This window comes from Lampris incognitus, chromosome 1 (genome assembly GCF_029633865.1).
Source record: "Lampris incognitus isolate fLamInc1 chromosome 1, fLamInc1.hap2, whole genome shotgun sequence".
NCBI classification, from domain to species: Eukaryota; Metazoa; Chordata; class Actinopteri; order Lampriformes; family Lampridae; genus Lampris; species Lampris incognitus.
Genome location: NC_079211.1, coordinates 40,648,035 through 40,663,595, shown reverse-complemented (window position 1 = coordinate 40,663,595; position 15,561 = coordinate 40,648,035). Strand labels below are relative to the sequence as shown.

The 15,561-nt window shown below is 43.2% G+C and overlaps 1 protein-coding gene across 1 annotated transcript in view; it reads right to left on the bottom strand.

The window, feature by feature from the left end:
- sec24b (SEC24 homolog B, COPII coat complex component) overlaps nucleotides 1-15,561 on the bottom strand; it is a 33,901-nt gene that overhangs the window by 1,507 nt on the left and 16,833 nt on the right. The window contains exons 12-23 of the mRNA XM_056282394.1: nucleotides 14,347-14,465; nucleotides 13,491-13,546; nucleotides 12,658-12,864; nucleotides 10,791-10,914; nucleotides 9,877-10,035; nucleotides 9,130-9,303; nucleotides 7,489-7,599; nucleotides 7,112-7,287; nucleotides 6,229-6,366; nucleotides 5,736-5,840; nucleotides 3,148-3,240; nucleotides 1,697-1,800 (exon numbers count right to left, since the gene is read on the bottom strand). Of these exons, the coding sequence (XP_056138369.1) occupies nucleotides 1,697-1,800; nucleotides 3,148-3,240; nucleotides 5,736-5,840; nucleotides 6,229-6,366; nucleotides 7,112-7,287; nucleotides 7,489-7,599; nucleotides 9,130-9,303; nucleotides 9,877-10,035; nucleotides 10,791-10,914; nucleotides 12,658-12,864; nucleotides 13,491-13,546; nucleotides 14,347-14,465 (1,566 nt within the window). The remainder of the gene's footprint in view (nucleotides 1-1,696; nucleotides 1,801-3,147; nucleotides 3,241-5,735; nucleotides 5,841-6,228; nucleotides 6,367-7,111; nucleotides 7,288-7,488; nucleotides 7,600-9,129; nucleotides 9,304-9,876; nucleotides 10,036-10,790; nucleotides 10,915-12,657; nucleotides 12,865-13,490; nucleotides 13,547-14,346; nucleotides 14,466-15,561) is intronic.

Below are 15,561 nucleotides of genomic sequence, written 5' to 3'. Positions count from 1 at the left end.
GTAGAGCAGAGCCAAGGTAAAAAGCAAATTAACATAATAGCATCATTTTCCGTTTAGGCAATAAGTTAACTGTTATCCAGAGCAGCCAAAAATGCAGCAATAAACAACAGTAATACCAACTTAAGGTCCTTGTTTGCCAACATCACAAGCAACCAATATATAAAGACAGACAAGTCAAAGTCATAGCTCAAAGATAATATAGTATATTCAACAACTTAAATAACATCTAAACACATTTTAAGTTATTTTCTTATTTTCTCTTTTTTCAAATTTCTAACTTTTTTTTGCAGGGGGGTGGGTATTCCCATAGGATTCAAAACTAGAAGAACTGTTGCTGGTATCCAGAGTTAAGTTAAAATGTCGATAATGTGACAAAACTAAACTACCTTAAATCCCAGAAGTTGCCCTGAGAAATGAAAACATCCTTTCCACTGCACAGTGCAAATATCAGTGCCCCCACCCCAGAATAACACTGTGACACAAATGCAATGTTGTGAAACAATGCTGCAATGTAGGGGGGGGGAGCAAATAATGCTTTCTCTTGGGGGTCCTTTTAGCTGCTGTTAGTCAGTAACCTCAACACTTGCAGTGTTTACGCTGAACATACCTTTCTGGGAACCTCCTGGTTATCTCTGCTCATGAAACACTTCCCCCAGTATATTAAACACACCCTGGAGTGTAGTTGGCAACGGCTGGAGAACACTGGCTATCCCTGAATCACAAGCAAGCTTTGTAGAAACACAACGCTCCACTATTGTTCAACCAAGATGTCATTCATCCCATTGTTTTTACAGTGGGAACTGCTTACCGTGATCACGGTTATAGTTATAAATAATAATTCATCAATTACAACAAGCCTTGATCAGCTCCAATATCAGATCAGGACATCTCCACCATTATAATCTAGTGTCACCCTGTTTCATTACTTTAGATTTTTGATAATATTTGTCTAAACGTGTTAAAGCACTTGTTAAAAAAAAACATAGTGTTGCGCATCAAGTTTTTCTTTCTATACAAGGCAAATCTGCAACAAATAAATGTCCTGTACCAAATTAGCCAAACGTTCAGTCCTAGCAATTCAATCTGTCCTCCCTGTCAATGTGTCTTCGAGCATGACACTGAAGCCCTGCCTGCTCAGCAAGACCCTGCCTCTTCTGGTACAACGTATAATGTCTAGAGGAAAAATCATTTAAAACACAACCCATAACTTTTCACATTATACTGTGCAACTGTGGCAATTCCACAACTCTAGAAAATGAGGAGATGATGAATTTGATAATCATCAAAATACCCCATGCCTCCCCATGTCACAGTATTTGCCCCTCTCACACATAGGAACGTTGTGTGGGCAGTGCAGCTCTAACTGCTGCTAGCTGCTTGTAATGCCTCTGATTGAAGAATTGACAATCCTTCTGTTGTCACGCTGGATTTAACTTCCTCTGAATGAGAGAAATTGCTAACATATCACATCTCGCAGCAGTATTGGGGATCAAGATGCTAACCGGGGAAAGGAGGTCAATAGCAACACCACATCCATGTACACCTCCCCGTTTTTCCTCCAACTGAACCAAGCTCCATTACTACATACTGTAGCTGCTGGACCAAAACACTATGTGGAGTGGGGTGGAGATGGGTGGGCGGGGGATCCCTCTGACCTGGATGTCTTGTTTCACAAATCAGGCCCTGTGGCACTTACTTGACAATATAGAGAGTGGCGGTGAACGCTCTGCGGTCCTGAAGCCAGTCCAGGAAAGCTCGAACTCTCTCAGACAGAGGCGTTTCCAGCTCAGGAATTCGGGTCTGGGATTGATAGAAGGGAGAAGAACAAAAACATTGATGTTATCGTTTTTAACTAAAAGCACCACAGAGGGGACTGATTCCACTTAAAATAGCTCATTCAGATAGAGATACTCATCGGGCCTGCACAACTGGTTACGCGGTTCAGACAAATATGTGTGTGGTTTGGGGTGTGAAGTTGGCTTTGGGATGTGCCTGATCCTCTCTAAAAATGTAGAATTGACAGGAGCGTCCAACAAGCCCAGACGCATGCCGCTAGTTGTGAGCGGTATTGTCACACCCGCTCTTCTTGGCTCGGTGGGTGTCAGCTCCATTTGGTCAGAAACTTTTTTTTTTCCTCGAGGGTGCTCTGGAAGTGTGGACACTTGGAACAGTGCCGTTTCGTAGTGAAATTAACTCGAAATGTAAGCCTGGGACTTATGTTCTTGGAGGAGATGTACAAAAACATGTTGCATCATTGCTGCATGACTCTGAATAAGACTTATTGTGGAATGTGTCATATGCATACCACGTGTGTGAGACGATGTGTGCGCGTGTACGAGTTAAAGAGACAGTGTATGCATGTGATTATATGTGACTATACTGTATGTGCAACTGCATGACTATGTAAGAAATATAGAATGTTTGAGTGTGTGTTTGCACATGCATGTATGTGCTTTTTTGTGTGTGTTGGTATGTTTGCCTGTGCATATTTAAGAGAGGGTTGGGTGTCAACTCATTTCAGTCCAAAGTGTGACAATAAACTGCTGCCAACTTCACAACACTCATGTTTTTCTTAGTTTTCATTTAATGAATTTTCAGTACACACGTGTCTTTTATGGTGGGAGGAAACCCACGCAGACACAGGGAGTACATGCACACTCCACACAGAAAAAACCTGGGACAACCTGGAGTTCGAACCAAGGACCTTCTCGCTGTGAGGCAACAGTGCTAACCACCGGGCCATCATGCTGCCAGTTTTCGAACTGGAATTTTATTGTGTGCGCGTTTGTTTGTGTGTGTGTCTTCATATATAACATATGTATGTATCTTCATACACTAGGCGGTTCATTTGACAAATCTATGGAACGATGGATTCATTTAGGCGGAAGATTTTGAGGTCATCATTCAATATCTCTTAATAAACAGTAGGCACAGTCAGTGTGTGTATGAGAAGAAAAAAAGTTTTTTTGTGTTTTACAAAGACGCTTTACAAGTAATATTATAATCATCATTCTTATTAAGTGCTATCATTGTCAGCCAAAGACTAAAAACATCAGTTGTGTGTCATAGGCAGTTCTTTCGAGGATCATTCTCTTTCAGCGGATGGTATCTGAAACATGGCTGAAAATCTGAGGTCGTCATACTGACCATGTTAGGTGGTATCGAAGCGTAGTTGGGGCATCCCAGAACATCTCGGATGAACATGTCGTTGCAGCATTTACCAATCCACAGGTAAAACATCTGGATGAATACAAGAAGAGGATTAATCCTACTGTGGCCTAGAGCAGTGGTTCTTAAACTTTTCAAGTCGTACCCCCCCACCCCCACCCCAGAATAATCAGGTTCGTGTTGGTATTCGCGACCACCCCCCAATAGCACTGGGACATTCAACTCGCAGCACCCTGATGCAAACACATTGATTGCTCGTAAACTGTCTGCCTGAGACTGTTCAGGGATTACTGTAGTATAACACATGAAAGCTACCAAACTCACTAAAAGACTGTTGTTATTAAGTGTCATTCGGTCAATTGTGTCATTTCTAATGCAAAGCTGACATTGTTTGAGATGTATGTTTTCGAGCTACAGATGCGCAAAATATCAAATCGAGCAGCTCAGTCCCACTCGGTTTGCTACAAAAAAGACTTCTCAAACAATGCCAACGTTGCATTAAAAATGACAAAATTGGGCATCCGGGTAGCGTAGCACTCTATTCCATTGCCTACCAACACAGGGATCGCCGGTTCGAATCCCCGTGTTACCTCCAGCTTGGTTGGGCATCCCTACAGACACAACTGGCTGTGTCTGCAGATGGGAAGCTGGATGTGGGTATGTGTCCTGGTTGCTGCACTAGCGCCTCCTCTGGTCAGTTGGGGCACCTGTTCAGGGGGGAGGGGGAATGCGCTACGTCCCCCTGGTGAAACTCCTCACTGTCAGGTGAAAAGAAGCGACAGGCAACTGACTCCTCATGTATAGGAGGAGGCATGTGGTAGTCTGCAGCCCTACCCAGATCGGCAGAGGGGGTGGAGCAGCAACCGGGACTGCTCGGAAGAGTGGGGTAATCGGTAGGGTAAAATTGGGGCGAAAAAGGGGGAAAAATCTCCCCCCCAAAGAGAGACAAAATTGACCGAATGACACTTAATGACAACAGCCATAAACATTCATAAAGATTCCTTCATGGTCATGACCGTGTCATATCAGTGTTATGCACAACCCCTCAAACAAAGTGTGACCCGCCTTGCTATCTCAACTTTATGCATTAACTTTGTTGTTTTGCTATTAGTCTGCTGTTGTCCTCGCTGTCCTTCGATTTTCTTGACAACCGTTCCTCCAAGCACAATAGCCACCAAGACCGCTGGATCCCAGGGTCCTGACACTTAAAATGTACCCCTATTATATGCACAGAAGCTGTTACTGCTGATGTATGTCTGCAGGTGAATCATATGACAATCAATTGAATGCATTTTAAAGGTAACAATGTTCAATTTCTGTAACATTCAATGCCTGCAATGTTTTGTCATGCGGGTCCTGATATGAAGGATGATTATTATTATCTACTAAACGTACAGACCTTTAGAGCTGTGCTGCTCTCTCAAAGAAGTCTTGAAGTATACTGAGGGCCACCTTTCATACTGTCACAACACAGCAATTAAAGAGACAGTACACCTATTTGTTGCATCAGGTGTGCCATGGGCCTGGATGGTTTCATGCTTTTTTTTCCTCCAAAAATTATTATTTTTATTATTAATAATAAATATTATTATTCATCAAAAAAATTATCCCGCGAGGGTCCCTACCCCAGGTTGAGATCCAATGGCCTAGAGCAGTGATACTCAACCATGTGCCATGGAGGGCCTTGTGTATGCGGGTTTTCATTCCAATCCAACACTATACCAGCTGAAATGGAGGGGTTGGATGCGCCTTCCCAAAAAGAAACTCTTACTGTGGTGCTAAACCCAAAAAACACATCAAGGATGTAGGGTAACACTCACCAATTTGAAAAAGGACAGGGACAGGGACAGGGACAGTGCCTCATTTTCACCAATTTATTTTGGCCAGCAAAACATGCTTTGATGAAGGCCTGTAGCAGTAGGCCAAAACGTAGCATGTTTTGCTGGCCAAAATAAATTGGTGAAAATGAGGCACTGTCCCTGTCCTTTTTCAAATTGGTCAGTGCTACCCTACATCCTTGGATGTATTTTTTGAACTACTATACCAGCTGATTTCCCCAATTAGCACATGATCATTCAGACAGCGGAGGACTAACCGGTGAAATCAGCTGGTGTAGTGTTGGGTTGGGATGAGACTCTGCACACACATGGCCCTCCATGGCACATTTGAGTATCACTGGTCTGCAGTAGCACTATGACCCAGACTTGCTGACTGAGCCAAGAACCTCAGTGCTTTCTTTTGTTTTTCATAAATGGTGATGGATTAGCTGAGACGATTGTTCTGCCAAGCACAATGTTTTAACTGCCCAGAGTGAACTGAAAATTGGAGTTGATTTCAAATCCAACTGAGAAGACTGGAGATTTAGACAACATGTGTATTTGAGTAAGGTTATGGACACACGCATACGCACGCAAACAAATGAGCTGGACTTTGCAAATGATGGAAAAAGCAAAATATAAATTATGTCATTACCATTTTAAGTAAATGACAACAGTGTTTCCAGTGTTTACATCCTAGATGGTATAATATTTGTAAAATAGTCCATGGATGGATGAAGCGGTGCTTACATTGCCACAGTCCATGAGGAAGGCCCCATCTCTGCTCAACCTCTCTGCTGACAGGTGGATGAGGTGTGGCTGAGGCACCACCAGGTCGTTCAGGTGGAGCGCCCCCTACAGGCGACACACAAGAGGAGCGAGGGATACTTTGAGGACTTGCTTTTTATTGCCCAAGACAAGAGTATAAGAGAAACACTTAAATGCCAATTACTTTCGAAAAAAAAACTGTTTCTGTAAACTTGATGTAGAGACAACAGTTTAACCTGCATAAAATAAGGTCCTGAATTTAAAAAAAAAAACAAAAAACACATCAATCTTTACACAGTCTGCATACAGCACCAATACAGCTCCTTTTTGACATGTTTCATGGGAAAATGTTTGATTGGATGTCACTGTCTGGCACCCTGCTTTATTAATGGTGTGAACATGGTTGATACCCTTGCTTTAGATCATCTTCAGTCTGTGAGGAAAAATGCTTGGAAAGATGATTGAGTTTTCCTACCTGGTCGGACATGTTGTCTAGCCGGTACAGGTCCGGGTGCACCATGCGCATGAGCTGCTGCAGGGGCTGGGTCTTGAACTCACACATGGCAAAGACCCGCTCATCCAGCCGAGTGCTTGTGCCTGTCCGCAGGGCTTTCTGTTAGGCAAAGAGGAATCCACTTGAATTTCCCCTTTAATGCCCTCGAAACAGCTGTGCCTCACCCTCACAAGGTTAAAAATGCATTTGCATTTGCTTCATTAACTCTCACCTCCCCCTCTAGAATCAAACGGGTAAACTTGCAGCCACAAGCCCACTTGTCTAGCTCCTTGGCGACCACTATTAAAAACACCATTTAAGCTAATGGTTGGAAAGATTTCTGGGTTTGACCTGGTGCTTGACTGGAGAAAGGTCACGTACAGGCGAGCGTGTGTCAGAGGGTGTGTGTATGTCTGAGCCGACACACACCCAAGTCTATGCTCGGACAAGCCCTACAGGCCCTGAATGTTTAAAGAGTGTGTAGCAGTTTTGTGACTGTAATCTCAAGATTGTATATACAGATGTTTGAATGGGATCGATACTTACGTAGTTACAGTTAAGGGAAGGGTTTTGTGTAAGTGGGTGTGACTGCAGTTATGAATAACTACATACAATGAGTTTAAGGTGTGTATTCTAACTAAAATGAAGTGGACAGTGAGTGTGTGTGTTTGTGTATATATATTGCAACTGCATAGAGTTGCTGTACAGATACAACAGTATGCCCACGAAGATTTTGAGTGCGCTTATGAAGTTAGTATGTGAATACATTGTCTATGTGAGTTAGTGTGTTAGGACACAGGACACACGTGTGTCTATGTATATGTGTGCGTGTCTACATGCACTCGTGGCTATACTGTAACCAGACCTGTTTGAGGAGTGCCAGGATGTAGAGTGGGAAGAGGCGCAGGGTGGCGGGGGCAGTGAGGCCAGACTGCTGAAGGTTGGACACGGTGCTCTTGTATGCACTCAGCGAGTCCACAACCGCGTTCACCAGAGCGTCCCGGGCATCCGACAGACTGGAAGATATCGACCGGTCGATGGCTGGAACGTCAAAGTGGAAGTCAGCGAACAAGTTGGCTACATAAAAACCCACACCAAATTAGCTGGAAGAGCACTAAAATTTCAATTGTGTTTGTTTTTTCGTCGTTTAAGGAAAACAGGCGAAAAACCATTGAAAATATTTTGGCCAAGAGTTTTCTCATAAAAATGGAGTACATCTTTATCTGGTAGCCAGTGACTCACCCATGTTGGCCAACAGACAGGTGATGGCCTGAACGTCAGCCCCAGCATACACATCGCTCAGCTGGTTAACCACCGGCAGACAAAGGGTGTGGACCCGGATACGTCTCTTCCCTGGAGGGTGGAAGGATGGATGGGTGGGTGGATCAGAGGGAAGTAAAAAGTTAAAGAGATGAGGGTGTAAGTACTGTAAGGATTCAAGCTTTACTTGATCGGCCAGAAGGTTTGTACATTCAAGGTATATTTAATACCCAAGGGACATAAAACAAATTTCAAAATACCGCAAGACAAAGTGAAAATATCCAGAAAAACTGTCTAAGAAACTATCTGTATTCAGTATATCATGCAAGTAACGAGGAAAGAGATTTAAGGAGCGACAATTTTTGTACAAAATATAAAAAAATATCCACAGAACACCTACATAATGCAACATCTACACAATTAACACTGTGAAGATTTTGGGTCACTACAATACAGTATTCACACATTGAGCATTGCAGTTTTAAGAATTATATTCGACTCAGCTGGTTTTATTTCCATCAAAAGGTTGTGTTGGGGCAGATTTGAATGGAACGGCTATAAATCATGCTCGACTTTTGTTTTAACTTGGTGAATAGCAACAATTAGGAACATGTCCTGTCAGCAGCTTGCGTGCTGATAAAGACCCTGTGGTGCTAGGAACGTATTTGTTGGGCACGTTGAATGGTCGGCATTGCTTCAATAGGTAAGTAAATAAATAGAGACAAGGTGTTTCTTTTTGCTGAGCTTTAGCATTTTTTCTACTTTGACAGTGTTGTGCCTTGTAGTCAAGCTCTACAAAGCAAAACATTTATCCAATAATAGGTAATAATAATAATAATAATAATAATAATAATGGGGTACAATTATATAGCGCTTTATCTTGACACACAAAGCACTTCACATTGAAAGGGGGGTAACTCACTTCAACCACCACCAATGTGTAGCACCCACCTGGGCGATGCACGGCAGCCACGGCGCCACAATGCTCACCACACATCAGCTTGAGGTGGAGAGGGAGGAATCACTGAGCCAATTACACAGGGGGATGATTAGGTGGCCAGATGGAGAGAGCCAGGGTGGAAATTTTGCTAGGACACCTGGAAACCCCCTACTCTTTGCGATAAGTGCTGTGGGATATTTAATGACCACAGTGAGTCAGGATCTCGGTTTAATGTCTCATCCAAAGGACGGCATCTCCTACAGCACAGTGTCCCCATCACTGCACTGGGGCATTGGGATTTTTGTTGTTAAGAACAGAGGGAAGACTGCCCCCTACTGGCCCACCAACACCACTTCCAGCAGCAACCCATTTTCCCGGGAGGTCTTCCATCCAAGTACTAGCCAAGCCCATACCTGCTTAGCTTCTGTCATTTGGCAGAGCCAGGGTACATGTTGGTATGGCTGTAAGTCGTGTCATGTTCTTATAGTAACAAATGCAACTGCACTGGAAAAAAAATCTCATCATGGATATTGTCAGATAAAAGCATATTAAATTGATTTTGAAACACTCTTGAAATGTGATCACACCCTGTGTTTATTTGCTGAGCAAATAAATGAGCCTCTACCCCTGATTTTATGTATGTGTGTGTGTGTGTGTGTGTGTGTGTGTGCATATGTGCATACCTTTACTTGAAGTATAGAGCAGTGCAGCCTGGAAGCAGGCCAGTGAGGAGTCAGCCAGAGAATCGTCGATTGACATCTGGACAGCAAAAGCAGAGTCGGGGTTCACATTTGCCAGGGACAGCAGGTCAGTAGAACGCACAAAGAAGTTCCCATGGAACGTGTGGATGGACAAACCTGAGAGTGGCAAAAAAAAAGAAAAGAAAAAAAGAATGTGGTCAAAGAAATGACAATGGAATTTGAGTGGGTACGGTTTTCTCCATCTGACTCCTTGAACCTATGAAACCCAACTCTGACAGTATGTCCCCTAAATTGTCACCACTTTCCACTTTTTGACAGCCAACCAGTTTTCTTTGAGAGGAACCTTGTCTATCAAAAAGTAAAAAAAAAATATATATATATATATATCAATGTAGAGATGTAGCTGATACAATAGCAAGAGAAGCTGGTGAATATTGCCTCTCATGTGTGACTGTGGATGGTAGACCAGAAAAAAACAAGGGGAAAAAATTACTGGGCACCTATTAGAAATGAGTGACCCATGTCCAAAATACATGACAGCCAGCCTGATTAACGATAACATCAAAATAACCGAACGTAAAACCAAATAAATAAAAAAAAAACATAAATAGAAGGGTAGACAGACGGATACATTAAATTAAGATAAACAAAATAAGATCATGCCCCTGAAGTCTTTTCCATTACCCAGAGAACAATTTGTAAAAGAAATGTGTGACTATGACCTCTGACCTTTCGTGCAGCGTATTCTCATGACGGCCTCGAAGCCGATCTTCCTGGTGAGGTAGCGCTCCAGATCCTTCTGGAACTTCTCCGGCTGGGCCGTGTTGTGGATGTGGTGGAAGGAGGGGTAATAGAAGATACTCCCGGCTGAGTACTTGGACACGCACGCTGGAGAGCAGAGAGCAAGAGGTCTAACTGATTCATTTCAGGAGGACAATGACATGTGACACAAGCCATTTTTCACAACTTTTGTGAAAAATCCAAAGATTCAAAATCTTACTGACATGTCCATCTCAGCAGGTGTCAAAAATGATTTTTATGGTTTTGGATCCCCCCCTCCCTTTTTCTCCCCAATTGTATCCGGCCAATTACCCCACTCTACCGAGCCATCCCAGTCACTGCTCCACCCACTCTGCCGATCCGGGAAGGGCTGCAGACTATCAAATGCCTCCTCCAATACATGAGGAGTCGCCAGCTGCTTGTTTTCACCTGACAGTGAAGAGCTTCACTGGGGAATATAGCGCATGGGAGGATCACGCTATTCCCCCGAGTTTCCCCTACCCCCTGACACAGGCGCCCCGACCGACCAGAGGAGGCACTAGTGCAGCGACCAGGACACATACCCACATCCGGCTTCCCAACCGCAGACACGGCCAACTGTATCTGTAGGGACGCCAACCAAGCCAGAGGTAACACAGGGATTCAAACCAGTGATCCCCGTGTTGGTAGGGAACAGAATAGACCACCACACTACCCAGACACCCCTCAAAATTGATTTTTGATATGGAGGGAGTCATTTTTTCCCCCTTTAAAACTTTGGCATATACTTTCAGTTTCTCTTTTTCACAGCTTTAAAATTCACACTGGAAGAGCTTGATGGAAATGTGGCGGCAGCGGAGACTGTGTGTGGGTCTCTTCCTCACCCAGTGAGGCCAGATCAGTATACTGGGAGCTGAGTAGGAAGAGGTCCACTGCTATCTGCTGTCCAGAGCAGTCCAGGGCCAGCTTCTTATAGAAGTCTGTGGCTGGACCAAGGTGCTGCACTCCCTGGAATGACAAATATATATATAAGACAAATATATCAAAACAACAAAGTCACGTATGGTTAGCATTCCAATTTCAGAAACAAACAAACACACAAAGGGTGAACTCATGGCGTTATTTGGGTGAATAAGCATATAAGCATCCCACCCTTAGGATGCAGAGGGCAAATAACCGAGGGATGAGGAGGAGGAGATGCACAATTGTTAAATTGTTAAATTTAAATTAAATTAAGACTTAAATTGACGAGTGTCTATTTTCCACGGTTAAACTTACTTTCACCCTAAAAATTAATTCCACGACCAACGTGAAGTGCAGGTTGGGCTCCGATAGATTACAAACTGCACACTACCCAACCAAGGTGTAGAGAGCACAAAAAAGTACAGCAGCCACAAAGCACTGGAAAAAAAAAACCTTTTGCCATCACACTCTTCCAAGGACAGAACGAAACACACAGTATTTTCTTAGTTATTTAGCCATTATTCGTTTGGACGCTGCTTGCTTCTGACTTCATTGCAGCATCTCTAGATGGAAAGCAGAACCCCGGTGATGTACTATTCGAAATTATGAGCATTAATAATAAATCATGGTCATGGAAAAATTAACCCGAGTAATTTCTACCATGTTCCATGACGCCACTGTGCAACATAAGATCTAAGATGCTGCGCCAGTAAAAAATAAAAAGTTAAGGCAGGAATACAAATGTAAATGGGGGAAACTAAAAATGTTTAAGGGTGGGAACAGCCGCCTAACAGTGATTATTCAGACAGTGTTACTATAAAATAGAATAGGTTTAGTTTAAGCAACAAGGGACCAGGCATCTGTTCCTCTTTGCTCTAGTGTGTAAATTTTTTTCAGACCAAGTACAAGTTTTGTCATTTCTCGCCGTTTGGACAAATGACACATCGATGTGTTCGTTTGCTTCTCGGCCATTGCTCTGTGATGTCTATCTGGCTCCATCTCCTCCAATTCCTGTACAAATGGCAAAAAAAGCCACCGCTCACTTTTTACAATTTCAGCAGGAATTGCCTAGTCGGGTATCAGGTGAGGTTGTATCTAAGTAGTTTTACGAATAGGAGTATAAGTACACGAGGACGGTATCGGACCGATACTTGATACTGATATAAGTATATCCCTAGTGTAAACCCATGTCACTTAAAGCATGCTGGGAAATGAACACTCATCACCTGCCAACTATTGGTTCAGGTTACGTGTTGGGAGTGAAAACTGTCAACTCTACTCGTCAAAAAGCGGGTACAGGGGAATTAGCTAGTTAAATAGTGACTAAGTGCCCAACAAAATTGAAAATTGAAATTTGGGGATATACCAGCTATTGTGGACAGGCCAAAAAAATAAATTAATCTTGCTCTGGATGTTATTTATTCCTTGCAATTTCCCTGACCTAGTGATTGGAAAGATTTGTGTATATGCTTTAAAAATGAAAAAAAGGTAGTCTTTAACTTTACAATGGCCTTATTCCCTTTGTATTTAGTTGTTTACTGACCAAATGAAAAAAACATTCCCACCTACCTCAACACCCTGTTTATTATTAACATATAGTATTTATAATGAATTAAAAAAAAATCTCATTTTTGACCACACTTTGACAAATTTGGCACATGTTCTTGTAGCACCAGCACGGTATTAGCTAAGCTGTTTAAGTTGGATAATTTTCCACATGTGAATACACATGCTACAAGGTTGATGTAAAATGTCAGCAACAACAACGGTGACTCCAGCGTCCCTTACCTTGGTGCTGGAGCGCTGGTTGGGGTCTTCCCGGGACTGAAGCAGGCCGGCCCCTAGCGTGGGCAGCTGAGTCTGGAACACTGAGACGCGCCCCCCCGTGGACGACATGAGCTTGAAAGCCGCCTGTAGCGCGGGACCCAGTGCACTGTGGGTCTCCCTGCTGTGGCTAAACATGGCCGGCAGGGAGGTCAACAGGTCCTTTACCAGCTGGTAGAGAGAGGGGGGTAGGTGGGGGGAGTAAGAGAGAATGAGAAGTAAAAGGAAAGACTGAGTTGGAATTTCACCCAGTAGAGAAAGAATTTACACACAAAACACAAGGAGGTGGTGCCGGAGCTGGCAGAGTTGAAGATACTAAGATTTTCATTGGAAGTGATGAAGAAGGACAGAATTAGGAACAAGTATATTAGAGGGACAGCTCAGGTTGGGCGGTTGGGAGACAAAGCAAGAGAGGCAAGATTGAGATGGCTTGGACATGTGTGGAGGAAAGATGCTGGGTATACTGGGGGAAGGATGCTGAATATGGAGCTGCAAAGGAAGAGGAAAAGAGGAAGGCCAAAGAGGAGGTTTATGGATGTGGTGATGGAGGACATGCAGGTGGCTGGTGTGACAGAGGAAGATGCCGAGGACAGAAAGAGATGGAAATGGATGATCCGCTGTGACGACCCCTAAGGGGAGCAGTAGAAAGTGGTAGCAGTAGTAGAGAATGAATTTACACACAAAACATACAGCAACACACCCACAGCTCCATATGCACACACCTATACAAAATATCCATCAAGGAATGCCACATTCACAGACTGGTACTGCCCACACATCGAGAAGAGACTACCCACCTCTCTGCTTTCCTTTAGATTCACCATTAGACTGTCATGTGATGGGATGAACACATCTGAAAGCAAACCATGCACGCACGCACGCACGCACGCATGCACACACACACACACACACACACACACACATTAACATCTGAATCTGAGCCGAATTTTTTCAGTCGTTTTTTTTTTGTTCACTTACAAATTGGTACGTTCCAAAACTCCAAAACCAGTGAAGTGAATTTTCAAGAAGTCAACAGTTGATTATGCACCAAGGTGGCTGCTCATGTAAACAAAGCAGACTAGACAAACTTGCAAGCCAAAGATGAAATTTATCTCCATTTAGCTGGAGGTGATGGCAAGCTGGTGGTGTTCCATTTGGTGTCCCCCCCCCCTGCTTACATCTGGCAATAATTCCAAATCCTGGAACCCGTCTTGTGTATGTGTGGTTATCAATCTTATTCATTTCATCAGAAATAGACTCAAACTATTTCTTCTTTGGCAAGACACTCCCTCACTTCCATCTTTCCCACCAATCTCAGTTGACAACAAAACATACCCTCTGAAACAGACAAAATCTTCCGTTTTCTGCACTGAACTGAGGTCATCCAAATAAATACATCACCTAAAAGTGAGATGGGAATGCAGCACCCACCAAACGCCAAGCGCCTGTCTATTTAAACCATGACTAGGAGATGGCTGCATTTGATTTGGGTCAAAAGCTGTAGAGTAGACTTTTTCCATGTATTAACAACTGATAATTGCCATTGGGGTCTTAAGAGAAACATTCAAGTACTGACAAATATTACAACTGCTGCCCATTTTATCGAAAGAGAAAAATATCAAAATATATTTGATTTGAATAAATGGGTCATACCGTCGATATCTGACACCACCAGCATCTGTGGCAGGGACAGGCCTTCCTGGAGGTTGTAGAAGTGGATGGTGCTATCGAAGGTGAGAAAGCCCACCCTGGTACGCGTGTCCCCGGGTAACCTGAGGCACAAAACACACTTTCTCTGGAGGATAACCAGGCACGCCGGCATGCTGAGTTGTGAGGACTGTGTGTATATTTAAGAGTGTGAGTGTGTGTAGAGTGTGTAAATTCATATGCAAATACTTTTATATAGCCACTTTTTAAGGTTAGCACAAATATGGCCACTGTTGACACAAATGAGCTTTTTACAGCCACAGAATTTTGGTTCAGATAATCTACATAAATGTGAATAGGACAAACCCCAATTCCAATGAAGTTGGGACATTGTGTAAAACGTGAATAAAAACAGAATACAATGATTTGCAAATACTTTTCGACCTATATTCAATTGAATACACTACAAAGACAAGATATTTAATGTTCAAACTGATAAACTTCATTGTGTTTTTTTTGTACAAATATTCACTCATTTTGAATTTGAAGCCTGCAACACGTTCCAAAGAAGCTGGGACAGGGGCAACAAAAGACTGGGAAAGTTGAGGAATGCTCAAAAAACACCTGTTTGGAACATTCCACAGGTGAACACGTTAATTGGAAACAGGGGAGTGTCATGATTGGGTATAAAAGGAGCATCCCCGAAAGGCTCAGTTGTTCACAAGCAAGGATGGGGTGAGGTTCACCACTTCGTGAACAACTGCGTGAGCAAATAGTCCAACAGTTTAAGAACAACGTTTCTCAATGTACAATTGCAAGGAATTTAGGGATTTCATCATCTACAGTCCATAATATCATCAAAAGATTCAGAGAATCCGGAGAAATCTCTGCACGTAAGCCACAAGGCCGAAAATCAACACTGAATGCCCGTGACCTTCAACCACTCAGGCGGCACTGCATTAAAAACCGATGTCATTCTGTAAAGGATATTACCACGTGGGCTCAGGAACACTTCTGAAAACCATCGTCAGTTAACACAGGTCGTCGCTACATCTACAAGTGCAAGTTAAAACTCTACCATGCAAAGCGAAAGCCATATATCAACAACACCCAGAAACGCTTCCAGCTTCTCTGGGCCCAAGCTCATCTGAGATGGACTGACACAAAGTGGAGAAGTGTGCTGTGGTCTGACGAGTCCACATTTCAAATTGTTTTTGGAAA